This window comes from Notamacropus eugenii, chromosome 2, assembly GCF_028372415.1.
Source record: "Notamacropus eugenii isolate mMacEug1 chromosome 2, mMacEug1.pri_v2, whole genome shotgun sequence".
NCBI lineage: Eukaryota > Metazoa > Chordata > Mammalia > Diprotodontia > Macropodidae > Notamacropus > Notamacropus eugenii.
This window is the reverse complement of record NC_092873.1, coordinates 42,486,137-42,506,715: the sequence shown is the minus strand read 5'-3', so window position 1 is coordinate 42,506,715 and position 20,579 is coordinate 42,486,137. Positions and strand designations below refer to the sequence as shown.

The following is a 20,579-nucleotide window of genomic DNA, read 5'->3' as shown; positions in this document are numbered from 1 at the left end:
CCGGCCCCCCGGGGGAGCAGCTGCCGGACGAGAGCCCGGTGCGAAGGCCTTTGTTAGGCTCCTGCCGGGGCGGGCGCTGCGTGGTGCCCGGATGGGCCTGGCCCGGGGCCGGCCTCAGCTCGCGCTCCAGGCGGGTCCGGGAGGCTGCGGCCCCGCGCGCGCGTGAGGCAGCCCCGCGCTCCTTTGTCTGCGGGGTGGGAAGCAGGCTCCGTCTCCATCCCGCTCGAGGGTTGGGGGCTGCTCCCGACGCCCCCTGGTGACCGCAGCGCAGACGACGCGGGGTCGGCGGCAATCGGCGGGCAGGCGGCGCGCCCCGGAGCCTGCGAGGGGCCGAGCTCGGAGCCGGGGGGCGCCGCGGGGGGCCTCTGCCAGCGCACCGAGGCTCCACGGCCGCGGCGGCGGGGGATGCGCGAAGGATGGTGAAGACCAAGGGCGCCGCGGGAGCGGCGGCGAAGCCGCGGGCCAGGAGCCGGCCGGCCGCCGAGGCCGCCGAGGCTGCGCTCCCGGCCCCCCCGGGGAAGGGCAAGGGCCGGCCGGGAAGGAAGAGGAAGCTGCCGGGGCAGGACCAGAGGGCCGAGGAGGCGCCGCCGCCCCCGGCCGCGCTGGAGAGCTGCCCCCTGGACCTCGGGGGGCAGCGGGAGCGCTGGGTAAAGTTTCAGAAGCGGCAGAGCCTGACGTGCGAGGGCGCAGCCAAACTCCTCCTGGACACCTTGTGAGTATCGCCCGGGCGCCCTCCGCCCGCCTTCCCGCCCCCACCTGCCGCCTCCCCGCGCGGCATGCCGCCCGTCCGCGGAGGCCCCGGAGGCCGCCGGAGCACGGCTCTGGGACGGGCCTGGGCGCCCGGGGACGCGGATCCGAGAGGGCCGGCGATGGGCACGGGGTTGCGGGAAGGGCCCCCGGGGACGGCAGCCCGGCTTCACGCAGCCCCGGCGCCTGGTCTTCTCCGAGGCCTTCTTTGTGTGGCTGGAGAGGGAGGGCTCCTGGGTCCCTACAACAAAGCCACTGGCCACGTTTGCCGCCTCCAGCTTGTGGCCTCGAGCCTTGAGGACAGGTCCTGCCTTGCCAGCCGTTGACCCAGCCAGACCAGGGGGTTCCCTGCCCCTTCCTAGTTTTCCTTTCATAGAAGTAGGGCCTGTCCGTCCTCATCCATTTCCAGTGGGCTCCTGCCTTCTGGGAGCCTTCAGACAGTTGGCATGGCCCTACGTGAGGCAGGCCAGTGTCCTCCCCTTCCCTCCTCCTTCCAACCCATTTTGATTTGGCTGTGGAAGGTACCGTCCAAAAGCAGACCCCCACATTGAAGGGCTTTTGGCCACCACAAGGCAGGTCAAGAACATGTGTATTTGACAGTTTAAGCTGTACAGAGAGAAGCAAAACCATCTATTTCCATATGGTGGGAAGTAGGAGAAAACATGTATTGTAATGGGCTGGTTCGGTTCACTGCAGCTGGTGTGGTGCAGACCTGGCCTCTGGAATTTGTTGAGAGCCTTCAAAAGAGAAAGCCCAAGTTTCTTTACAATATGGAACCATAGAATGTCAGAGCTAGAAAGGACCCAGCCTGGCCCCTTCCTTGTACTGAGAGAGGAGAGAGACTCCTGGACGGGTCAAGTGGCAGATGGTGCTTTGTGGAGGGACAACTGCTCTCAGGACAATTGATGAAGAGGCAGGCAAGCGCCAAGTCCAAGATGGCCAAGGCCAAACGTTAAGAGCTGGGCCCTTAGATTTGCCTGTAACATGTTTGGCATTGGAGTAGCCCATACCTCGCTCTAGTCTTCTGGTGTTCTTTCATGTGCTTGTTTGGATTGTGGAGGATTCATGCAGAACATTTATTGAGCTCTTAATGTATACCAGTCACTGGGCTAACTATGGGGGGGAGAGGGGGGAAATGTTGTAAAACACAAGTAAATGAGTACCTGCTCCTAAGGATCACGTATTTCAATGGGAGACTACATGTAAAGGGGAGCTGGAAGGGGGTGGGGAGAGGCAAAGGGAGAAGGTACAGGCTGGTCAGTGAACAGGTAAAGTCCAGAGCATGATAACCCAGGTGCTGGCAGATCCTGTTAGGAAGTAGTACATTGGTCTAGGTGGAACTTCTTTGGAGGAGGAAGAGAGTTGGAAGCCAGTTTTGCCAAGGAGAAGGAAACTGGAGCTCCCATCTTCACTTCAGAGTGCTCCTAACTGGGCCAAGTCAAATTGTTTGGTTTCCTCTCAGACTAATTTTCTTTACCTCTGACAGGAGCAATAGTCACATTGTCCTAGCTGATGAGGTAAGCAGTTTAACAGGAAGTCTTTGATGGGATGCAGAGTAGGACATTTCCTTGGACTCAAAGGATTCCAAGCATTTTAAAGCTAGGAAGGGCCTCAGACATCCTTATTTTTCTCCCTTATTTTTTGGAGGAAGAAGAGGGAGCCCAGAAATTCAAGCCATTTGTCCAGCCTGGTAGAGAGCCTGGCCTAGAACCCAGTTTTCCTGACTGGAACCCAGTGTTCTTTCTACTAGCACACCATGAAGCTAGTGGCACCTAGTTTTAATAATTAGAATGGCTGTGACATAGGATTCTTTACAATTCAGATTCTTATTTAAGTGGTCTAGAGCTTACAGCCGGAGCATTCCTTATAAGACTATCTCCTGTAATACCTAGAACAACATTCTTTGATGTGGACGTGTGGAGGAGGGGTCTGGTGAACTGAAGCTCCCCCCCACCCCAACTCATTGACAGAAAAGGCTTGCCTGGGACCCTCTATTTTTATAAGAAAAACAGATATTAATCACTGGATCTTTGAAGGTTTATGGTCCAAATCGGAATGAATGTCCTTACTTCCTGTTTAATCATTAGCTTAGGGAAAGGATTATACATAAAATATTTAGTCTCCTCTAACTCTATATCATTTCTTTTCACTATTGGCTTATTCCTCTCTCTCCTTCACACATTATTTACCAGAATTCTTTCCCACATATATTTGAATTTCTTCTCATTTAACAGGCCAAGGTCATTTCTTCCCCCAAAATCCAAGGTGACAAATTTGGGCCATACATTGTTCATTTCCTCACCGATAAAGTCTTTTACCACATTCCTGGCTCATAAAAAATTTCAGTTTTTATGTCCGTATTCTAATCAACATTTGAACGTCTAACGTGAACCCTGAGTAACAAGAGTTGCTCCAGCTGTGAATGGGAGCTGCTTCCATTTGTCACGGGCAAATCCAGAGAAGCCCCCAGTTTGGTTCTTTCCCTGCCTGCGTCTTTATCTTTCTTCTCTCGTGATTCTGTCATCATCATTATTCCTAATAAGCGTAGAGCATCACCACAAAGCAGCATCTGCCACCAGTAGTCACGCTGATAATTAATAAAGGAACTGATCTGTCCAGGTCATTATCTGAGCAGAGAACGGGACCCTTGAAGAAACAAGCGAAGGAACCGTGGCCATCATTAGGAATGTCATTTTAGTAGAAATGAACGGGACTCTTCTCAGATGTTTTTCCAGCATAGGGATGGGGCCGACTATAGAAGGTCTTTCCTTGTGTTTTCTTCCCAAGGATAATGTCCCCCTCGTTCCCTTCCTATCTCCCTCCCCCTCCCCCCCACCTTGTATTTATGGTGAATGAATATACTTTTATGAGTATTTTTGTCTCTGATAGAACATTAGAATTTAAGCTCCTTCAGGGTAGAAACTGTTTTGTCTTTTTATTTCTAGCACAGTATCTAGCACCTAGTAGGCTCTTAATAAAAGCCTGATGACTGAATGAGTGACTAAGGCCAGCCCCTCCTCTGTGGGCTACCCTCTATTTGCTCTGCCACAACAATCTTTCACAAACAGATTTTCCTTGTCTTTTAGGAGGGGAGGGAAGGAGGGGAGGGGCGAAGGGACCTATTTTCCCTCCTATCAGCAGGGGAGATTTAGTAGCTGAGCTTTAAAGTGCCACTGGCACCCCCCCCCCCCACACACACACACTTTTCAGGGGTCAGTTTATTATTTTTCTGCCCACATTAAAAGAATGTCGATAGGATTTCAGACTGTCGGCAGCTTCGAGTCTGCCTTGGATTTTTCTCCTTTTCCAGGAATCCAGAGTCAGTACCATTTATCTCTTTGCATTTCATGTCTGGGGGCCTTGCCCTGTGGAATTTTAAGTCGCTCCTTAGCTGACCTGACCAGCCTCCCTAGCCCCTTCCCTTTTCATTTCCTGGGACCCTAAATAAGACACAGTGGAGGACAATTAGATTTTTAAAAAAACATTCGGTCGTATTTGACTGTGTTAGCAGGGAGAAATCCTGGTGTGAGCCTGGGAAAATGGATTCATGAACAGCTCCTTTCTGAGCATCCTTGTGGCTGTGTGGAAAGAGTGGGGGCAGGGCCATTGTGCTCCGTTACCATGGTGAAGGCACAGCTGGAGGAGAGGGAGGCTGGGAGGAGTCCTGAGCAAGACTTCAGGGGAGAAGGCCTCAGATGTTTGGAACTAATTAAGCTCCAATAGTCTCTCTCCTGGCGCCCCTCCTCCAACGTTGGTGTGGAAGCAGGATAATAATGCTCCATGTGCAGAAAGGGGGGGCAGGCCCTTGGATTAGTGTCATTTGAGGGATTTTCAGAAAACAACTGCATATTCTAAGGGGGACTGGTAACATTTTCAGGGAGTCTAGCAAGCTCCCCCTTCACCAGGAAGAGAAGATCAGGAGGCTGATGGCAAATTGAGTATCAAATGGTCTCATTTACACAGAATGTTGGACTTGTGTTCAGCAAGACCTAGGGTTTAAATTCCACCTCTGACATTTGCTTTGTTATCTTGGGCAAACTGGCCCACCTCTCTGGGCCTCAGCCTACTCTCTAAGGGTGTAAGTTGTCAATGCCTGAGTGGAAGGAGTTCCCACACCTGGAGTTGTTGGACTGAAGAAACCTAGGGTCTTTTTTTGTATCGACCTACCACTTGTGTTAGGATGCTGTTAGCAAATGAGTCATAGTGCTGGAAGGAACCCCCTAGACTAGTCCATTCATTTTATAGATGAGGAAACTGAAGGCTGGAGAGAGAAGGCCCATGTCCAAGATCACAAAGGTAATAAATAAGTCATCAGTTTGGGATTTAAGTTCCATCTAGTGCTCTTTTCCCTGCAGGTTTACAGATAAAAAGCATTATTGAAATGCTGGCAAAGTAGTACATAATGACCCTCCCATGGCCCCATCCCACTGATCCATCAAGACTCAGTCCCATCTTTGAAGACAGGAAGTCTTTTCTCAGACATTCCTGTATCTCTCCACCAGCCCATTCTTTGGTATCCTTCATGGCCTAGAAGAAAGCCCACCTGCTGGTGTGTGTGTCCATTCGTGGCTGTTGGCCTCTATCTCCCACGGGCTGCTGGGCCCTTTGTGCTCCAGAGGGGCCAGTATGTCAGATATGGGAAACCAGAAGGAGAGCCAATGTCTTTTCTTGCGTTGTGTCTGGGAGTTCTGAGGAATGCTTATCATCCCACCTGTTTTTTGGGTTTTGCTCTGCCCTAGTGAATACCAAGGTCTGGTGAAACACACTGGAGGCTGCCACTGTGGGGCTGTTCGTTTTGAAGTCTGGGCTTCGGCAGATCTGCATGTTTTTGACTGCAAGTGAGTGACCCTTTCCCATTTCTCCTAAGTGGACAGGGGGCTTGGGGGAGGTATGCTGTGCATCTTAACACTGACTGGCTATTGGGGATTCATCCAAGGCTTTGTGGTTTCACTGGAATAGGAAAGGAACTCTCAGGAGAGGACATTTCCCTCCAGCAATGCAGGTCAACAACTCTTCTTCAGCTAATAGTCTTAGAGGCCTAAAACCCTAAGCAGTTAAGGGACCTGCCCAGAGTCACACAGTCTTGATATGTGAAAGGCAGAACTTGAACCCAGGCTTCTGTGGCTTCAGGGCCAACCTTTATCCACTATGCTGCACTGCCTCTTGTGGATTAGGAAGGGGAGGGACATGAAAATGTAGAAATATATTTTTTGCCTTGACTGGTTATATATTCTGAATGATTACTTAATTCCTACATCCCCAATTATCCTTATGGGGCACATAATTGTTTTTCACCTGTTGCATTTGTTTTTATTACTATGATGAACTTCATTGTGATAGGAGCATCATTCTGTTGCTACAACAGCTTTTCTCAGGATTTTATGGTTGTCCAAGCTTAGAGCATCTAGAGTAGGACTGTAGAGGTCATTGAGTCTGGCTGTGACTCCTCCAAGCTCACACACAAGACCCTGGAGTCTGTCCCAGGTCCTCTGGCTTCAAATTCAGTGGTTCTCCCTCTAGAACAGGGCTTCTTCACCTCTATTTTTGTGTATCCTGGACCCCTTGAGGATCTAGTGAGGTCTTTCTCGGAATACTGTTTTAAAAGGCACAGAATAGAATACATGATATTACAAAGGAAACTAATTATGTCAAATTATAGTTATCAAAAGTAGCTGGGTGGCACTGTGGATAGAGTGCTGGGCCTGGAGTCACAAAGACCTGAGTTCAAATTCAGCCTCAGACACTTAATGGTCATGTGAGCTGGGTAAGTTACTTAACCCTGTTTGCCTTAGTTTCCTTATCTGTAAAATAAACTGGAGAAGGAAATGGCAAACTACTCCAGTATCTTTGCCAAGAAAATCCCAATGGAGTCACAAAGAGTCGGACATGACTGAGAAATGATAAACAACAGTCACCAAAATATTTTTAAAAAAATAGAAAAGAAAAAAAGAAAACAAGCTCATGGACTGCAAGTCCACTGTTGGGGTCTCTGGAAAGACAGATTTTCTTCTCCATATTATGAGGGCAGACACACACACACACACACACACACACACACACACACACGTACCAGGTCCCTCTGCTCACCAACCCCTTCTGCGGCCCTGGAACACATCAGGTCAGGCCTCCTGAAGTGGGGTGTATCTTTATCTGGGGATGCCCAGTGCTTAGCATGGTGCCTCCCTTCTAAGAGATGATTAGCAGATGTGCCTTGGGTTTCAGTTGAATTCAGAGGGGAAGGCCAGGGTGGGCCCTTTGCTGACTGGTGAGTTTTCTCACTTTGCTGCAGCTGTACCATCTGCAAAAAGAAACAGAACCGGCACTTCATTGTTCCAGCCTCTCGCTTCAAGCTTCTGAAGGTGAGTACTAGAGGGGCGTGCCAGGGGCATGTCTGCTTGGTGGGAGGTATGGCTCAGGCATGGGTCTGCTTTGTATAACATAGGGACAACTAGGTGGTACAACGGATAGGGTCCTGGGCCTGGAGTCAGCAAGACACATCTTCATGAGTTCAAATTTGGCCTCAGACACTTCCTAGCTATATGACCCTAGGCAAGTCACTTCACCCTGTTTGCCTTCGTTTCCTCATCTGTCAAATGAACTGGAAAAGGAAATGGCAAACCTCTCTGGTGTCTTTGCCCAGAAAACTCAGAATGGGGTCACAGAGAGTCAGATACAACTGAGCCACAATAAAGATCTCTAGCCCCCCCTGGGGGAGGCAGGGCTGTTGGTAGAAAGGAGAGCTGGTCTCTGGGCAGTTCTGATCTTGCCCCATTTTTCCCGGGGGTGGTGGGACATGAGTCTTATGACCTTTGGCTCCCTCTGCTCTATCTTCTATCTCCCCTCCTGCTTTGTCCTGCCCATGAAGGTGCCCTGGGGTGGGAAGGAAAGAGGGCACAGATGCTGACAGTTTCTGCAGTGAGTACAATGATATAAAGGGAATCAACCCAGAAAAACCTCAGAACTCCAATCATTCCACTGACTGAGGGTGATTTCAGAGGCCCGAGAACAAAGGCTGCCTCCCATCTGGGGCAGAGACGGGCCTCTGGAGACGGATCCACATTTTCAGACCCAGCCAGTGTTAGGTTTGGTTTGGTTGGACCGTATGAATTTGTTACATGAGAGAGGGTGAGAGAGAAGAAGAAAGCAAGTCGTTGGAAAGTGATGTTAACATTTTTTAAAATATCATTAAATGGAAGACAAAAGAATACTTTCCTGTTCCTTAAGTTTTTACCACAAAGAAAGTGAAAAAATTATACTCAGTTTGCACTCAGAGTTCATCAGTTCCCTCTCTGGAGGTGGATGGCATTTTTGTCATGGGTCCTTTAGAATGATCATGTCTTGGCATTCATTACAACGCTGCTGTTACCGTGCACAATGTTCTGGTTCCACTCACTTCCATTTACATCAGCTCACGTAAGTCTTCCCAGGTTTTTCTGAAACCATCTCCCTCATCGTTTCTTGCAGCACCACAGTTTTTCATCACAATCTATATCACAACTTGTTCAGCCATTCCCCAGTTAATGGGAATCCCCTCAATTTCTAGTTCTTTGCCACTACAATAAAAGCTGCTATAAATATTATACATATAGGTCCCTTTCCTTTTTCTTTGATTGTCATACAGACCTAGTAGTGGTATTGCTGGGTCAAACAAAGAGTGTGCACAGTTTTTATAGCCCTTTAGGCATAATTCTAAATCTTCAGAATGATTAGACTAGTTCACAGTTCCACCAGCAATGCATTGGTGTCCCTATTTTTCCACTTTCCCTCCAGCATTTATCATTTTCTTGTTCTGTCATGTTAGCCAGTCTGATAGGTGTGAGGTGGTACCTCAGTTTTTTTTTTCTAATCAATAGTGATTTAGAGTATTTTTTCATGTGACTATTGATAACTTTGATTTCTTCTTCTGAGGACTGCCTGTTCATATCCATGGACCATTTATCAATTGGGCAATGGCTCTTATTTTTATTTAAATTTGATTCTATCCCACTCTGTTAACAAAGATCAGTTAAGGCAGGAGTTCTCCCCCTTTTTTGTGTCCTGGACCTCTTTGGCAGACAGTTTAGTGAAGCCTATGGACCTCTTTTCAGAATAATGTTTCTTAAATGCATAAAATTAGACACATAGGACTGCAAAGGAAAACAATTATATGGAAATAATGTTATTGAAATAGTTTAAAAACAAGTTCCCAGACCTCAGGTTAAGAACTGCTGCATTAAGGTGTCAAGAGATTCTCTGCATTTCTCAGAGCCCCCCAAATTTACCTTCAGTGCTTCAAATAGAAGTGACCTGAAAAGGTAATTTAGTCCATCCTCCTACTTCAGGATGGTTCCACAACCTGAACTTCCTACCCTGGTGCTTACTCCTTGTAGAGATTACCACTAACAGATTTCATCTCTCTCTCTCTCCTCCTGTCTAATTCTCTGAATTTTCTGGCATCTCATTCTTTTTACCCTGTCCCATTTCCACTGAAAAAGTACTGTCCTGAAATTATTAAGGAAGAGCATTGCCTGCTCATTAGAGCAGAAAGATAGGCCAATCAGTGGATTGATTGTCTCAGTCCCACAGTTAGGCAGATGTGGTGACTCAAAATTGTTGGGGCATTTATGAGTCTCCCATTTTCTATGTAGCAACAGTGCTTCTGATGATCCTGAGCATCTAGGCTGCATTTCCTCATTTTTAGTCAACAAATATTATCAAGTATTTTCTGAGAAGCAGCGTGATGGAGAAGAGAGGAAAGAACACTGGCTTTGAGTGAGATGACCTGGTTTGAAGCCTGGCAGTGCTGTTGTGACCTTGGCTCTCAGAATCATCATTTGTAAAATCCTGATCTCCAAAGTCCTTGATCTAGCATTATCTAATGCGATGATTCCTTGGCTTTTCATTTCGGTAGGAGCTTTTCATTTTGCCCTAGATTCCCAGGTAGGCACTGAGCTTTCCCCTAAAGAGTTTATAAGATATAGGCATGTGAAATAGGACAACATAGCCTGGGTTGTGTCCCTCTACTGCTCAGAATTCTCCAGTGACTCCCCATTGTCTCCTGAATCAACTCTAGACTCCTCAGCTTGCTATTTAAAGGCCCTAATACCATTCCATGTACCTGGAATGCTTAAAGGACCTCTTGTCACCTTCTGGGTCTGGCTGAAACAGTGAAGCAAATGTCCCTGAACAAAATGGAAGAAGCCAATACCTGAAAACAAAGTGGACAACCCTCAATTGGGGAATCTCTGAAAAACACTCAACTATGTAGGAATAGGATGAAACGTTATTGTGTGATCTGTAAGTAATCAAGTAATGACAAGGAAAGAGAGAAGGGAGGCAGGGTTAGATGCACAATGAGATTAGGGAGACCAGAAGACCAAGAGGCACAAATGACTCCAGCAGTGTCAATGAAAGAATCATGTAGAGGAAACTGAATTCTGAATTCTGAATAATTAAAAAACCAGGGACAGAACTGGAGGATGCTAATGAATCATTCCTCTCTACTCAAAGCAGAGAGGACAGGACTTGAGGGTGAGAAGGCTGTTGTCTTTGTTGTCAAATGCACTCCCTGCACTTTTGTTTAGTTGTTTTTCATACAATTTAGGGTTCAGTCTGGGGCAGGGGTGGGCCTCTAGGTCCTCAAGGCAGCCAGTCCCTCCACTCCCTAATCTGGAAACTAAATATAGGAAACTAAATCCACAGCCTATGCCACTGGATGAGGGATCCACCAGTCCAGGTTGGAGAAAGAAAACGCAGTGGAGGAGGAGGAGGAGTAACTGAGAACTTCTTGCTTTGCTGTTTTCCTGGGGCATGTTTGCAGAGAACTTCCCAATACTTGTCAGCTCCCTCCTGGTGATTCATCTGGGCACCAATGGTGCTTCCTAAAGGAACCCAGAAAGTGCTGTCAGAGATGAAGAAGTGGGTGGCAAAGGTTGTGTTAGGGTCATTGGTGGTGTCATTGTCACTGCTGCTAAGCAAAAGATCCAGAAGAGCAAGGCAGACTTAGGAAATGAATATGTGTTTAAGAAGATGGTGTCTGACAATCCAATGCAGGTTTTAAAACACAGGAATGACAGGCTCCTGACCAGGGATGAAGGGCATCAGACAAGGGCTGGTAAAACCCCCTATGTGCCAGGGGTCCTGACAATCTAATCCAAAGGGCTTTCATTTGAAGAGGATGAAAGAAGAAAAATGCATTTATTCACCAAGCCATGGAAAGTAGCTACAACATAGGAGGAGGAATGGCAATAGAGACATTCAGAATTTCACCAAAGAGGAGATCCAAAAAAGAACTCAGTAGTAGAAATCACAGGCTCCAAAGTCTATAAAAAATGCACAAATTTTGACATCAAGCAAGATGAAGGCCAACGTAGGGAGGCAAATTTGACCTCCTAGGTATCACTGCAGATTGGTAGAATGAGATACGCACCTGGAATGCAGTTCTGAATATTCCTTACTTAAAACAAACCAGATAGATTAAGAAGCATCAGGCTGAGGAAGCTTCATACATTAGAAGGTGTATTCATGTAAGGAAATCTAATCACAAGAGCATTAAACACGAGGAGCATTTGGGTGAAGTTCAATGGTTGCTGGGACGGAAATAAAGTCACTTCTGCCCTTGGAGGAGAAGTGACCCCTCCCTCCTAGAGTTTATGATATAGAAGGAGAGGAATGAATGAAAAGCATTTATTAAACACCCAATATATGCCAAGCACTGTGCTAAGTACTAGGGATAGAAATAGAAAATTGAAGTATTCCTGCCTCCAGGAGTTCATGTTTTGATTGGAGGAGACAGCACAGAGAGTCTTGAGGGTTCGGTTGCAGGACATCGAAATGTTCTGAAGTCCTGAGGGTTCATTGGCAGCTTGGATGGCAGTGCCCAAAGGTCTGGAGAGTGGAGCAGCAGGGCAGATGGAGGGGCCCGAAGGACCTTTGGCAGGTCAAATGGTAAAGCGTGGTTTGCCTCCACCAGAAAAAGCCAGGAATAGGCTTCATCTTGGATCTGGGGAGAGTTCAAGGGAAGGTGAGGTAGGGTCTCATGGACCAAAGTTTTCCCATGAAAGTCAGTCCAGGAGGAATGGGAAACTATTGGGAATGAAATTCTGAAACCATGCTAGATTAAAAATTCTAAAAATTAACTAGATGACAAAGTCAGAGCCCAAAAGATCCTTGGATCATGAATTTGAAGCTAGAAGGAGTCTTAGAGGGTGTCTAACCCAGGGCCTGGCACACATTAAACACTTAATAAGTGCTCTAAGTAATATAGAACCTTCATTTTACAAGTGAAGAAGTAGGTCCCAGAGGTTCGGGGACTTGCTCAGTCACATGTCTATTAAATGGCAGAGCTGGGGTGGAAACCTACATCCTCTGATGATAATCCAGTGGGTGGATGGGTATGAGTGTCTGTGAGTGTGGGTGTGGGTATGAGTGTGTCTGTGTGATGTGAGTTGTATGTGCGTGTGTGTGTGTATGTGCACATGTGTACCTGCAACTGGGTTTGTGAGAGCTGGGTGTATGTGTGAGGGTGAAGTAAGTGTTTATGTGGGTATGTTTGTATTTCTGCACTGTGTGATCTCTTGACCGGCTGAACTATTGGTCTGAACCAAATAATATGAAATGTAAAAATGTAAGTGGAAAATCTTGAACTTGGGCTAAAAATGTTTACTTTGGAAGTATAAGATGTGAGAGGAACAATTGGCAGGCACTTTGAAAAGACCTGGGAGGCTATTGAGCTGTAAGAAAGGTTGAAGGCGACAGTGTCAGAGAAACCGGGGAAGACTTGTAAGAAGTGATGGAGAGCGAAATGAGTAGAAATAAGGGAACAATTTATACTTTAACAACAACCTTGTAAAAAGAACAATATTAAAAGATTTGAGATCTCATCAATGCAATGGCCACCCATGATTCCAGAGAGAGGACCAATGATGGTATACACTACCTGCTCCTGACAGGGAGGGAGCCAACTAAGTACAAAGAACAAGACAGATTTTTGGACATGAGCAATACAGGGATTTGCTTTGCTTGTCCACATGTATTTTTTACAAGGGTTTTGTTTTTCTTTATGCTACGGCAGGGGGTAGAGGGAGGAAGCAGGGAGGAAGGGAAAATAAATGCATTTTGAAAAAAAAATGTTATTTGAAAATGAAAAAGAAAAGGTCTGGGGGCTATAGTGGACCACAGCCCCTAATGCTAATGCTTAGATTGTATTAAGGGAAGAATTGCTTTGAGGGCAGAGTGATATTCTGCTGTGCCTTGTCCTGATCAGATCCCACCTGGAGTAAAGTATTCAGCTCTAGGCACCATATTTTAGGAAGGAAATGAATTAGTAGTAGAGTGTCTGGAGGAAGACAGCCAAGGTGGTGAAGGGTCATGGCTTTTAAGGATTAATGGAGGTAGGTAGGGATGTTGAACTTGGAGAACAGAAGTGACTCCATGAGGCTTGATTGAGAGTTGTCTTTAGGTATCTGAAGAGATGGGACATGGAAGAAGGGATGGACATGTTCTCTTTGACCCAAGGAGCCAAAACTCAGAGCAGTGGAAGGAAGTGCAGAGGTCAATTTAAGCTTCATATAAAGAGCTCCTAACTGTTCTACCTACTTTACCCCAAAGTGGAATGGGTCATCTTGACAGCGGGTTCCAGCTCACTGACAGTGGCCAACAGAAGCTGGGTCACTGCTTGTTGGGCATGTGGTAGCAGAGTCTCTTTTGTTGAACTAGATGCCCGCTGACATCTTTCCCAAATCTGAGATTCTGCACTAGCTTTCTAGCCTTGTCTCACTGTGAACTCTATTCTTGCACCAAATTGGACTGTTTGTCTGAATGTTCTTGCCTCTAACCTTTGCTTGCCCTGTTTCTCCATGCCTGGGGCACCCTGTCCTCCGTCCCCACCTGCTGCAGATGTACCCCATTCTTAAGACCCAGCTCAGATGTCCTTCTCCATGAAGCCCTCTCTAAACATTCCCTGTCCCCTGTCCTCCCTTCCCCATACTGGGAGTGATCTTTCCTTCCTTGGGCCTCCCTATCACAGGGTTCACACTAAGGCATTTTTTTTCAAATTTATTTATTTATTTTTAGTTTATAACATTCAGTTCCACAAGCTTTCAGGTTCCAAATTTTCTCCCCTTCCTTCCCTTCTCCCTTCCCAAGATGGCCTGCAATCTGATATAGGCTCTACACATAAATTCACATTAATCATATTTTCACATTAGTCATGTCTTAGGCATTTATTTTTAAAGCTATTTTTATATTATAAAGTCATCATCCACCAACAGATAAACACAAAAGAACAAATAAAATCTTACATAAAATTATGAACTTCCAACTCTTTACAGTTAATTAAAAGTACATCTACCTGTACAAAGTATTACCACTAAAGATCTTACTGGTTTTTTCCAGGCTTTTGGCGTATTTATTTTTGGCATTTCGGATATTTCTTTTATGTACTTATCATGTTGAAGTTTGCATCTGTTACTTGTACATGTGTCACATCCTGCTGTAAGCTCCACGAGGGTAGAGGCTATTGCCTGAAGCATTTTTGCCCGAGTCTCCCTAGCAGAGACGCAGCCTTTAGTACATTTTTTAACAACAAATTTTATTGATGCTTTCATACTCATTTCTGAAAACACATCCCTTTCCTCCAGTCTAGTCCCTGCATTTTGTAGCATCCACACCATTCTGTGCTGTTGGGCTCCAGCCTCTCCTCCAGCTCCAGGAACCGTCTGTCCCATCATCCATTTCCCAGGGCCGTCCCTGGCTGGCCTTGCCACTCCTCTGAGTCCAGCCTCCTCCTGGTGTCTTCTTGTGGACATGGTCTTTGTGGTTGTGTCTGGTTTTGCTTCTGTTTCTTTGCCTCAGCTCATACGTTAGTACGTGGATGAGGGAATAAAGGAGAGGATCTCAGTTGACAAAGACGTGTCTGTGTGTTTCCTGCAGGGTGCTGAGAATATAACCACGTACACCTTCAACACTCACAAGGCCCAGCATACATTCTGCAAGAGCTGTGGGGTACAGAGCTTCTATACACCTCGGTCCAACCCTGATGGTTATGGTAGGTAAAGGGAATGGGGCTGTGTCCAAAGAAATGGCAGGACCCAAGGAGCAAGGGCATTTCCTGGTGATCAATAGGCCTGGAACCCATTCTACCAATTATCCACCAGCTGAACATGCTCAAGTGAGTTCTGAGCAGGGGAGGAGTGTGAGCCCTGCTACCTACTTATGGTCATCTCAGAATCATGGCTGGCCAGACCAACTGGCAGGGCCAAGCTGGGTCTAGAGCCTAGTCCCAGCCCTTCTGAGCTGTGTTGCCCTGGGTAGGTCACTAAACTTCTCTGACCTAGTTCCTCATTTGTAAAATGGCGGTAACAATGCTTATATAATTTGTATTCCATTTATGAGGAAAATGCTTTGTAATGCTCTGTGGATACATGAATTCTTATAAATGGATTGTCAAGAAGAAAGTAGGACTAGCTAGCTTGGCATTGGGGGAAGAGTTTGATCTGGACGACTGAGATTCTAGCTGTTATAATCATGAGCAGATGAGAGCAACTCTTCAAACCTCTATTTGCTCATCTGTAAAATGGGGATAATAATACTTGGCCTGTCCTGCCTATCTTAGAGGGTTGTCACAAGGATCAGCCAGGCTTGTGGATGGAGCCTTTGGTCAAGTGTAAGGGACTATGATTCTGTGACAGTGGGAAAGTGGTGAGGGGAGGAGAGGGAGGAATGCATCTTAGCTATTAGCTTGAGGGACACTGTATTAGTGTAAGACTTAAACTAAGAGTGCAGAGCTTTGCTGGATGGGAAATGGGACCAGCTTCTGCTCACATAAGATTTAGAGCTGAGAGGATCTCATCCAGTCCAACACTGACATTTTACAGAGACCCAGGGAGCCCACATCATTTTGGCTTATAGAGTCAGAGCTGGAGGGGGGGACCTTAGAGGTCATACAGCCCAATCTCCTCATTTTACTGATGCGTAAACAAGGGCTTAGTATAGACAAGTGACTTGTCCAGGGTTACACAGCCAATAAGGGGAGAGGAAGGAGTCCTCAGGGCAGGGATTCGAACCCAGATCTATCACAAGTCCAGTGTTTTACTTGCTGCCTCTTCTTGGACTTGCCCAAGGTCACACACAGAGTGAACGGCAAAGCCATGATTTGGACCCGGGTCCCCATCTCTAAGCCTTGGCACCAAACTGCCTTCTCTTTGCTTTGTTACATAAATAGAAAGTAAAAGCCATTTGCTCCCTCCTTCAGTAGTTAATAATTGATCCTGCCTGGCTCTGAAAGCTGTTCAGGCCACAGAAGCAGTACCAACAGGGACGCTTTTTCAGATGTGATAGCAGCTAATGGAGAGAATTGTTCATAGAGGGAGGGTCAGATGGCAGGTCCTCTCTCTGTACAGAAAAAATTCCTTTCTACTTCCAGCTGGTCACCTGTAGCCCTGGCTTCTGGATCTTGGGGGGAATCTTGGAGGGGGGTGTCAGCAGTCCCCAAACCAGCTATAGCTGGGGCATCTTCTCCAAGTTGATCTCTCTGCTAACAATCTGTCACCTACAGAAGCTTGTGAGATTGAGAGGTCATGGTCAGGAAGTCCTGGTGGGTTGAACGTTTTGTAGAATGGGGGTCTGGAGAAGGAGATGGCAAAGTGCTCCCGCATCTTTGCCAAGAAAACTCAAAATGGGGTCACAAGGAGTGCAAAACGGCTAAACGATAGCAGAATGGGGGTCATGAGAACATGTTTCTAGGCTTGGTCCTTAACGAGCTGGGTGATGTTGGGGCAGTCACTGCCTAGAGCTATCCCAGGCCCCTCCACCTGCCCCTGGCATCCATACCTAGAAGGCAAGTGTCATAGCTGGGAGTTACTGGGGATGCAGCCAAGGGCTGGATGTCTCTCCAGAGACCTTCCCTCTCCCATGTAACATCTCCCACTGTGCCCCTTCTCCAGGAATCGCCCCCCACTGCCTGGATGAAGGTAGCGTGCGCAGCATCGTCATCGAAGAGTTCAACGGCAACGAGTGGGAGAAGGCGATGAAGGAGCAAAAGACTATTCAGAGCAAGTCCAAAGAGTGACCCCTCCTCCCACCTCGGCTCTGCTCGGCCCATGAGAGTGAGGCACCTTGGGACACCGAAGAAGCCTGTGATGACGTGTCTCTGGGAGCCCAAGGGTTTTCTCCAGTTATGTCTGAAGCAGGACAAATTAAAGGAACAGAGAGGCAGCCTGAGACAACTGGTCCTAGAGGCTAAGGTTCTTTCTTGGACCAAGCAGCCCATGCCTGACTCCTTGGGCTGCATGGCATCCCCCTCAGCCCAATCTGTGGTCTAGACCATTTCAATTCCTCCCCTTCCCTCCCAACTTTCATGTGAGCTTTTAGGGACATGAGCCTCCTTTGGTTTTTATTAAAGGTAATTATTACTGTGGTTCCTCATTTGCTTTGCTTCAGAAATTCAATCAACAGCAGAGATTACTGCTCACCTATTCTGTGCTGTGAGCCCTGAGCACATCTGGACGTGGCCTGGGGAAGGCACCAAAGCTTTCCTGGAGTAGGCGGGACTCGAGCCGAGCCTGGGATGATTGGCAGGGTTTGGATTTCTAGAGGAGAGGGAAGGTCATATTTTAGGCAGAGGTATTGTTAGGAGAGAAGTATCTCCACTTTGAGTTCATGCAGTAAGTTATTGCTGCCAAAAAGAAATCTACCACAATGCAGAGATTAAAGAGGCACAGGTCCAAGGGGAAGAAAAATAGCTTTTGAATGATGATTGAGATTCCATCAGGGCTTCTTGTAGACAAAATTAAACCAGAGAGACAGAGAACTAATGAATTTACATACTGTGATCTCCCACAGCCTCTGGGGCCATGAAAGGAAAAACATGGCACATTCATAATCCCCTGCAGCCTTTGATGTCATAAAAATTGAACAAAGTTAGGCCGAGTCATCATCATCTCATATATCCTCTAAAGAAAGCCTCCCAGTTAAACAGACTCTATTGGTAAACTAAGACAGGTTACAGATTAAATGGGGGGAAGGGATCTATCTCCATGGAGCCAAGATAACCAAGCAGTCAAGGACAGTTGGGAGTCTTCTTCCATACTTTCTGTCACTTTGGTCTCTACCTCAACAGCGTTCGTCTTCTCAACACTACAATTCTGTGAGTCAGGTTTTAGTCAGGTGAGGTTAATAATACAGGCCAGGTTTTCAGTTAACCAAAAGTTTGCAGAAGGAATTGCCCTGAGCCCCAAACAATAAAAATTATTAAAACAAAATCAAAGAAGAAAAATCACAGTCTCATAGCAGAAAGGACCACAATAGGTATCTTCAGAGGACAGTAAAGAGATCAGTTTAACAAAGAAAAGGAACAAGTTAGGAAGTTAGCGTCAGAGTGATGAGACAGTCGGCAGCCAGATTGTGGAAGTCTTGAATGCCAAGGCATCGGGTGGCACTGAGAAACACTACATAGATAAGCCATTGTTATTGAAAATTTTGAACAGTTGAGTCCAGCCTAGATGTATGCAGTGTGAATGAATGAAAAGCATTTGTTAAGCACTTAGTATTCTAAGCAAGTATTCTAAGCATTAGAAAAGCAAGATAGCCTCTGCCCTCAGGGGGCTCACAATGCCCAGAGAAGACTTCAGCTGTAAGTCAGATGGGAAGGTCCCATGGTCCTTACTGGATAGCAGCAAAGCAGAGGGTCACTTATCTTCTTTGGTATAATTCAATATAATTATCATAAACCAATAATATACATAATGTTGAACAATTTGATAAGGCCAAGGACTTTGGTGGCATAAATTTAATCTGGGTCCTCAGATCTGTTGACAAGCCATATCTCCAGGGGGACTTTTGCCTTTGCTCATGAGCTTGCTTACCTGGTGGTTGGGGGAGGGAGGGGATGGGGAATTGGGCCCTTTCTCTACAGGAAAGATTGCTGCCCTCAGTGATGGCTGTAAGGCTTGGCCTAGAGATGGGGCCAGTGATTAGGGGGATAAGGCTCTTAGATTCAGGGTTTGGAGTTTTCTCCATCAAGGTCTGAAGGGTGGTGCTGGTGAAGGTAGTGGTGATGGATTGATTTGCCAGCCACATACCTCTTCCTGTCTCCCACATGCCTGGTTCATGAATGTCCCTGCCTTCAACTTCACCCCACGCTGTGCAGAGCAGCCCAATTAATCTGCCCAAAACACCACTTTCATCATCAATCGACAATTATTTATTGAATATCTTGTGCTCGCACACAGGACCTTGTCTAAAATAGGCATTTAATGAATATTTGCTGATTGATTGTTGATGAAATCATGGTAAGAAGATGAATCAATGGTTTAGTGCAGATGGAGGCCAGAGTTGAGGAGACCCTATGGCAGGCTGCCTGTCTGTATACCTTCCTTCCTTCCACGTAGATCATGCCATCTTAGCAAATTAATCGAACTGAAACATGAACACACTGAGATCCATTTCTGATGTCAAGCTATTTGACAGTGCCAAGGACTTGGGTTGTGAGAACTTTCTTTTATGGACCCTCAGGGGCTGCTGCTGCCTAGGAGGCAGGGCCTATGATACTTGTAGAAACAGTTGCCAGGTTGCATCTCCACAAGGATTGATTCATAGGATGATGGTTTCAGGGGCTGGACTAGAAGCAAAGCCTGTGGTCTAGGGCTTCTCCCAAGGCTCTGGATTTAGGCCCTGAGTTGTCTTCAGTGGGTACAGTTAGAGGATTATGGTGGTGATGGTCTGACTCCCCTGGGGCAGGCCACCACTTGGCTTTCATTCAGGGTGCCTTATTGTTCCTGCTAGACTGGCTTGCCTGCTCTGTGGGTGGCAGTTGGTGGGGTGGTCCGTCCTCTCTACGCAAGGTTGTTTCTCTAAGTTCCAAAGGCCTGCGTTGGCAGAGGGAGGAAATTCCTCACTTCTCAGATATGAAATTACAGATCCAGCTAAAGAAGACTCACCATGCCACCATCAGAATAGTAATAATGAAACCAAAAACAAGACTGCCACATATTTTTAAATCTACAAGTATGGAAACAAGGGTTGGGGTGCAATGGGATTCTGGCCCAGGCACTGAACTTCCTGCAGAAGGACAGAGAGTGATTCAGAGTAGAGTAGAAGGAAGCCTCAATGATCCCAGCCAGCCTGGTGACAGAGGAGGATGTCATGGACCTTGGAGACAGAGTGGGGGAGGTGGAGAGCAAGGATGTGTCAGCATTTCCTCTTGGTCCATCGTATAAAAGGGAAGCTGTGATTCGACCCCACAGCCACCAGCCCTAGGGACAGTGACGAGGGAGGGGATGTTTATCAGAGGCACAACTTTCCACAAGTGATAGAGATCATAAAAATAGTTTCTATGCTGCTAAAAGACTGAACATGCTTTTCATGCCTCACTAAATTTTGGTATTCTGGGACAAAGGCCTTTTCATCCTACCGTAGTTATGATTTTGGGGTCCCTTCCAACTCTAAGGTCCTCTGTGTGTCCCAACTTCTTTTCCACCCAGCTCCCCTTGGTTCAATGCTTATGGCCATGACTGATGCAGTCAAAGAGAAACAATAGTTGTAACAGAGATAAATGCTTAGCTATTACTACTTCCCACTGTCCCGAAATGGAATGAGAAGTTTGTGATCTGGGCCAAGTTGAGGAGGTGGCAGAGGCTCAGGGCCCCCCTGTGCTCCCCAAGTGTTTTCATCCAGGTGAACTTTGGGGAGCCAAAACATGTCCTAATGAACCATCAGAGGGGTGAGGGATTCTAGGTGCATAATGACACAGGCATTTTTGGGCCCAGCCAACATGAAAATTTGTTTGCTTTACAATGTGCATTTGTAACAAGGATTTATTTTATTTTTTCTCATTTTTTGTGGGTGAGGGGATT

At 46.8% G+C, this 20,579-nt stretch overlaps 1 protein-coding gene across 1 annotated transcript; it reads left to right on the top strand.

Annotated features, from left to right (window-relative positions):
- The first annotated feature begins 272 nt into the window (after positions 1-272).
- On the top strand, positions 273-17,151 carry CENPV (centromere protein V). Its single transcript, XM_072640057.1, has 5 exons — positions 273-712; positions 5,487-5,585; positions 7,037-7,106; positions 14,659-14,773; positions 16,671-17,151. Exons 1-5 carry the CDS (start codon positions 417-419, stop codon positions 16,793-16,795), a joined length of 705 nt encoding a protein of 234 aa, XP_072496158.1. The 5' UTR covers positions 273-416; the 3' UTR covers positions 16,796-17,151.
- Positions 17,152-20,579: the final 3,428 nt, after the last annotated feature.

Bases quoted from the DNA above. Each gene is read 5' to 3' on its own strand.
- CENPV (XM_072640057.1), top strand. From the start codon at position 417: ATGGTGAAGACCAAGGGCGCCGCGGGAGCGGCGGCGAAGCCGCGGGCC. The intron at 5,586-7,036 runs GTGAGTGACCCT...ACTTTGCTGCAG, and splicing joins CTGCATGTTTTTGACTGCAA to CTGTACCATCTGCAAAAAGA. The intron at 14,774-16,670 runs GTAGGTAAAGGG...CCCCTTCTCCAG, and splicing joins GTCCAACCCTGATGGTTATG to GAATCGCCCCCCACTGCCTG.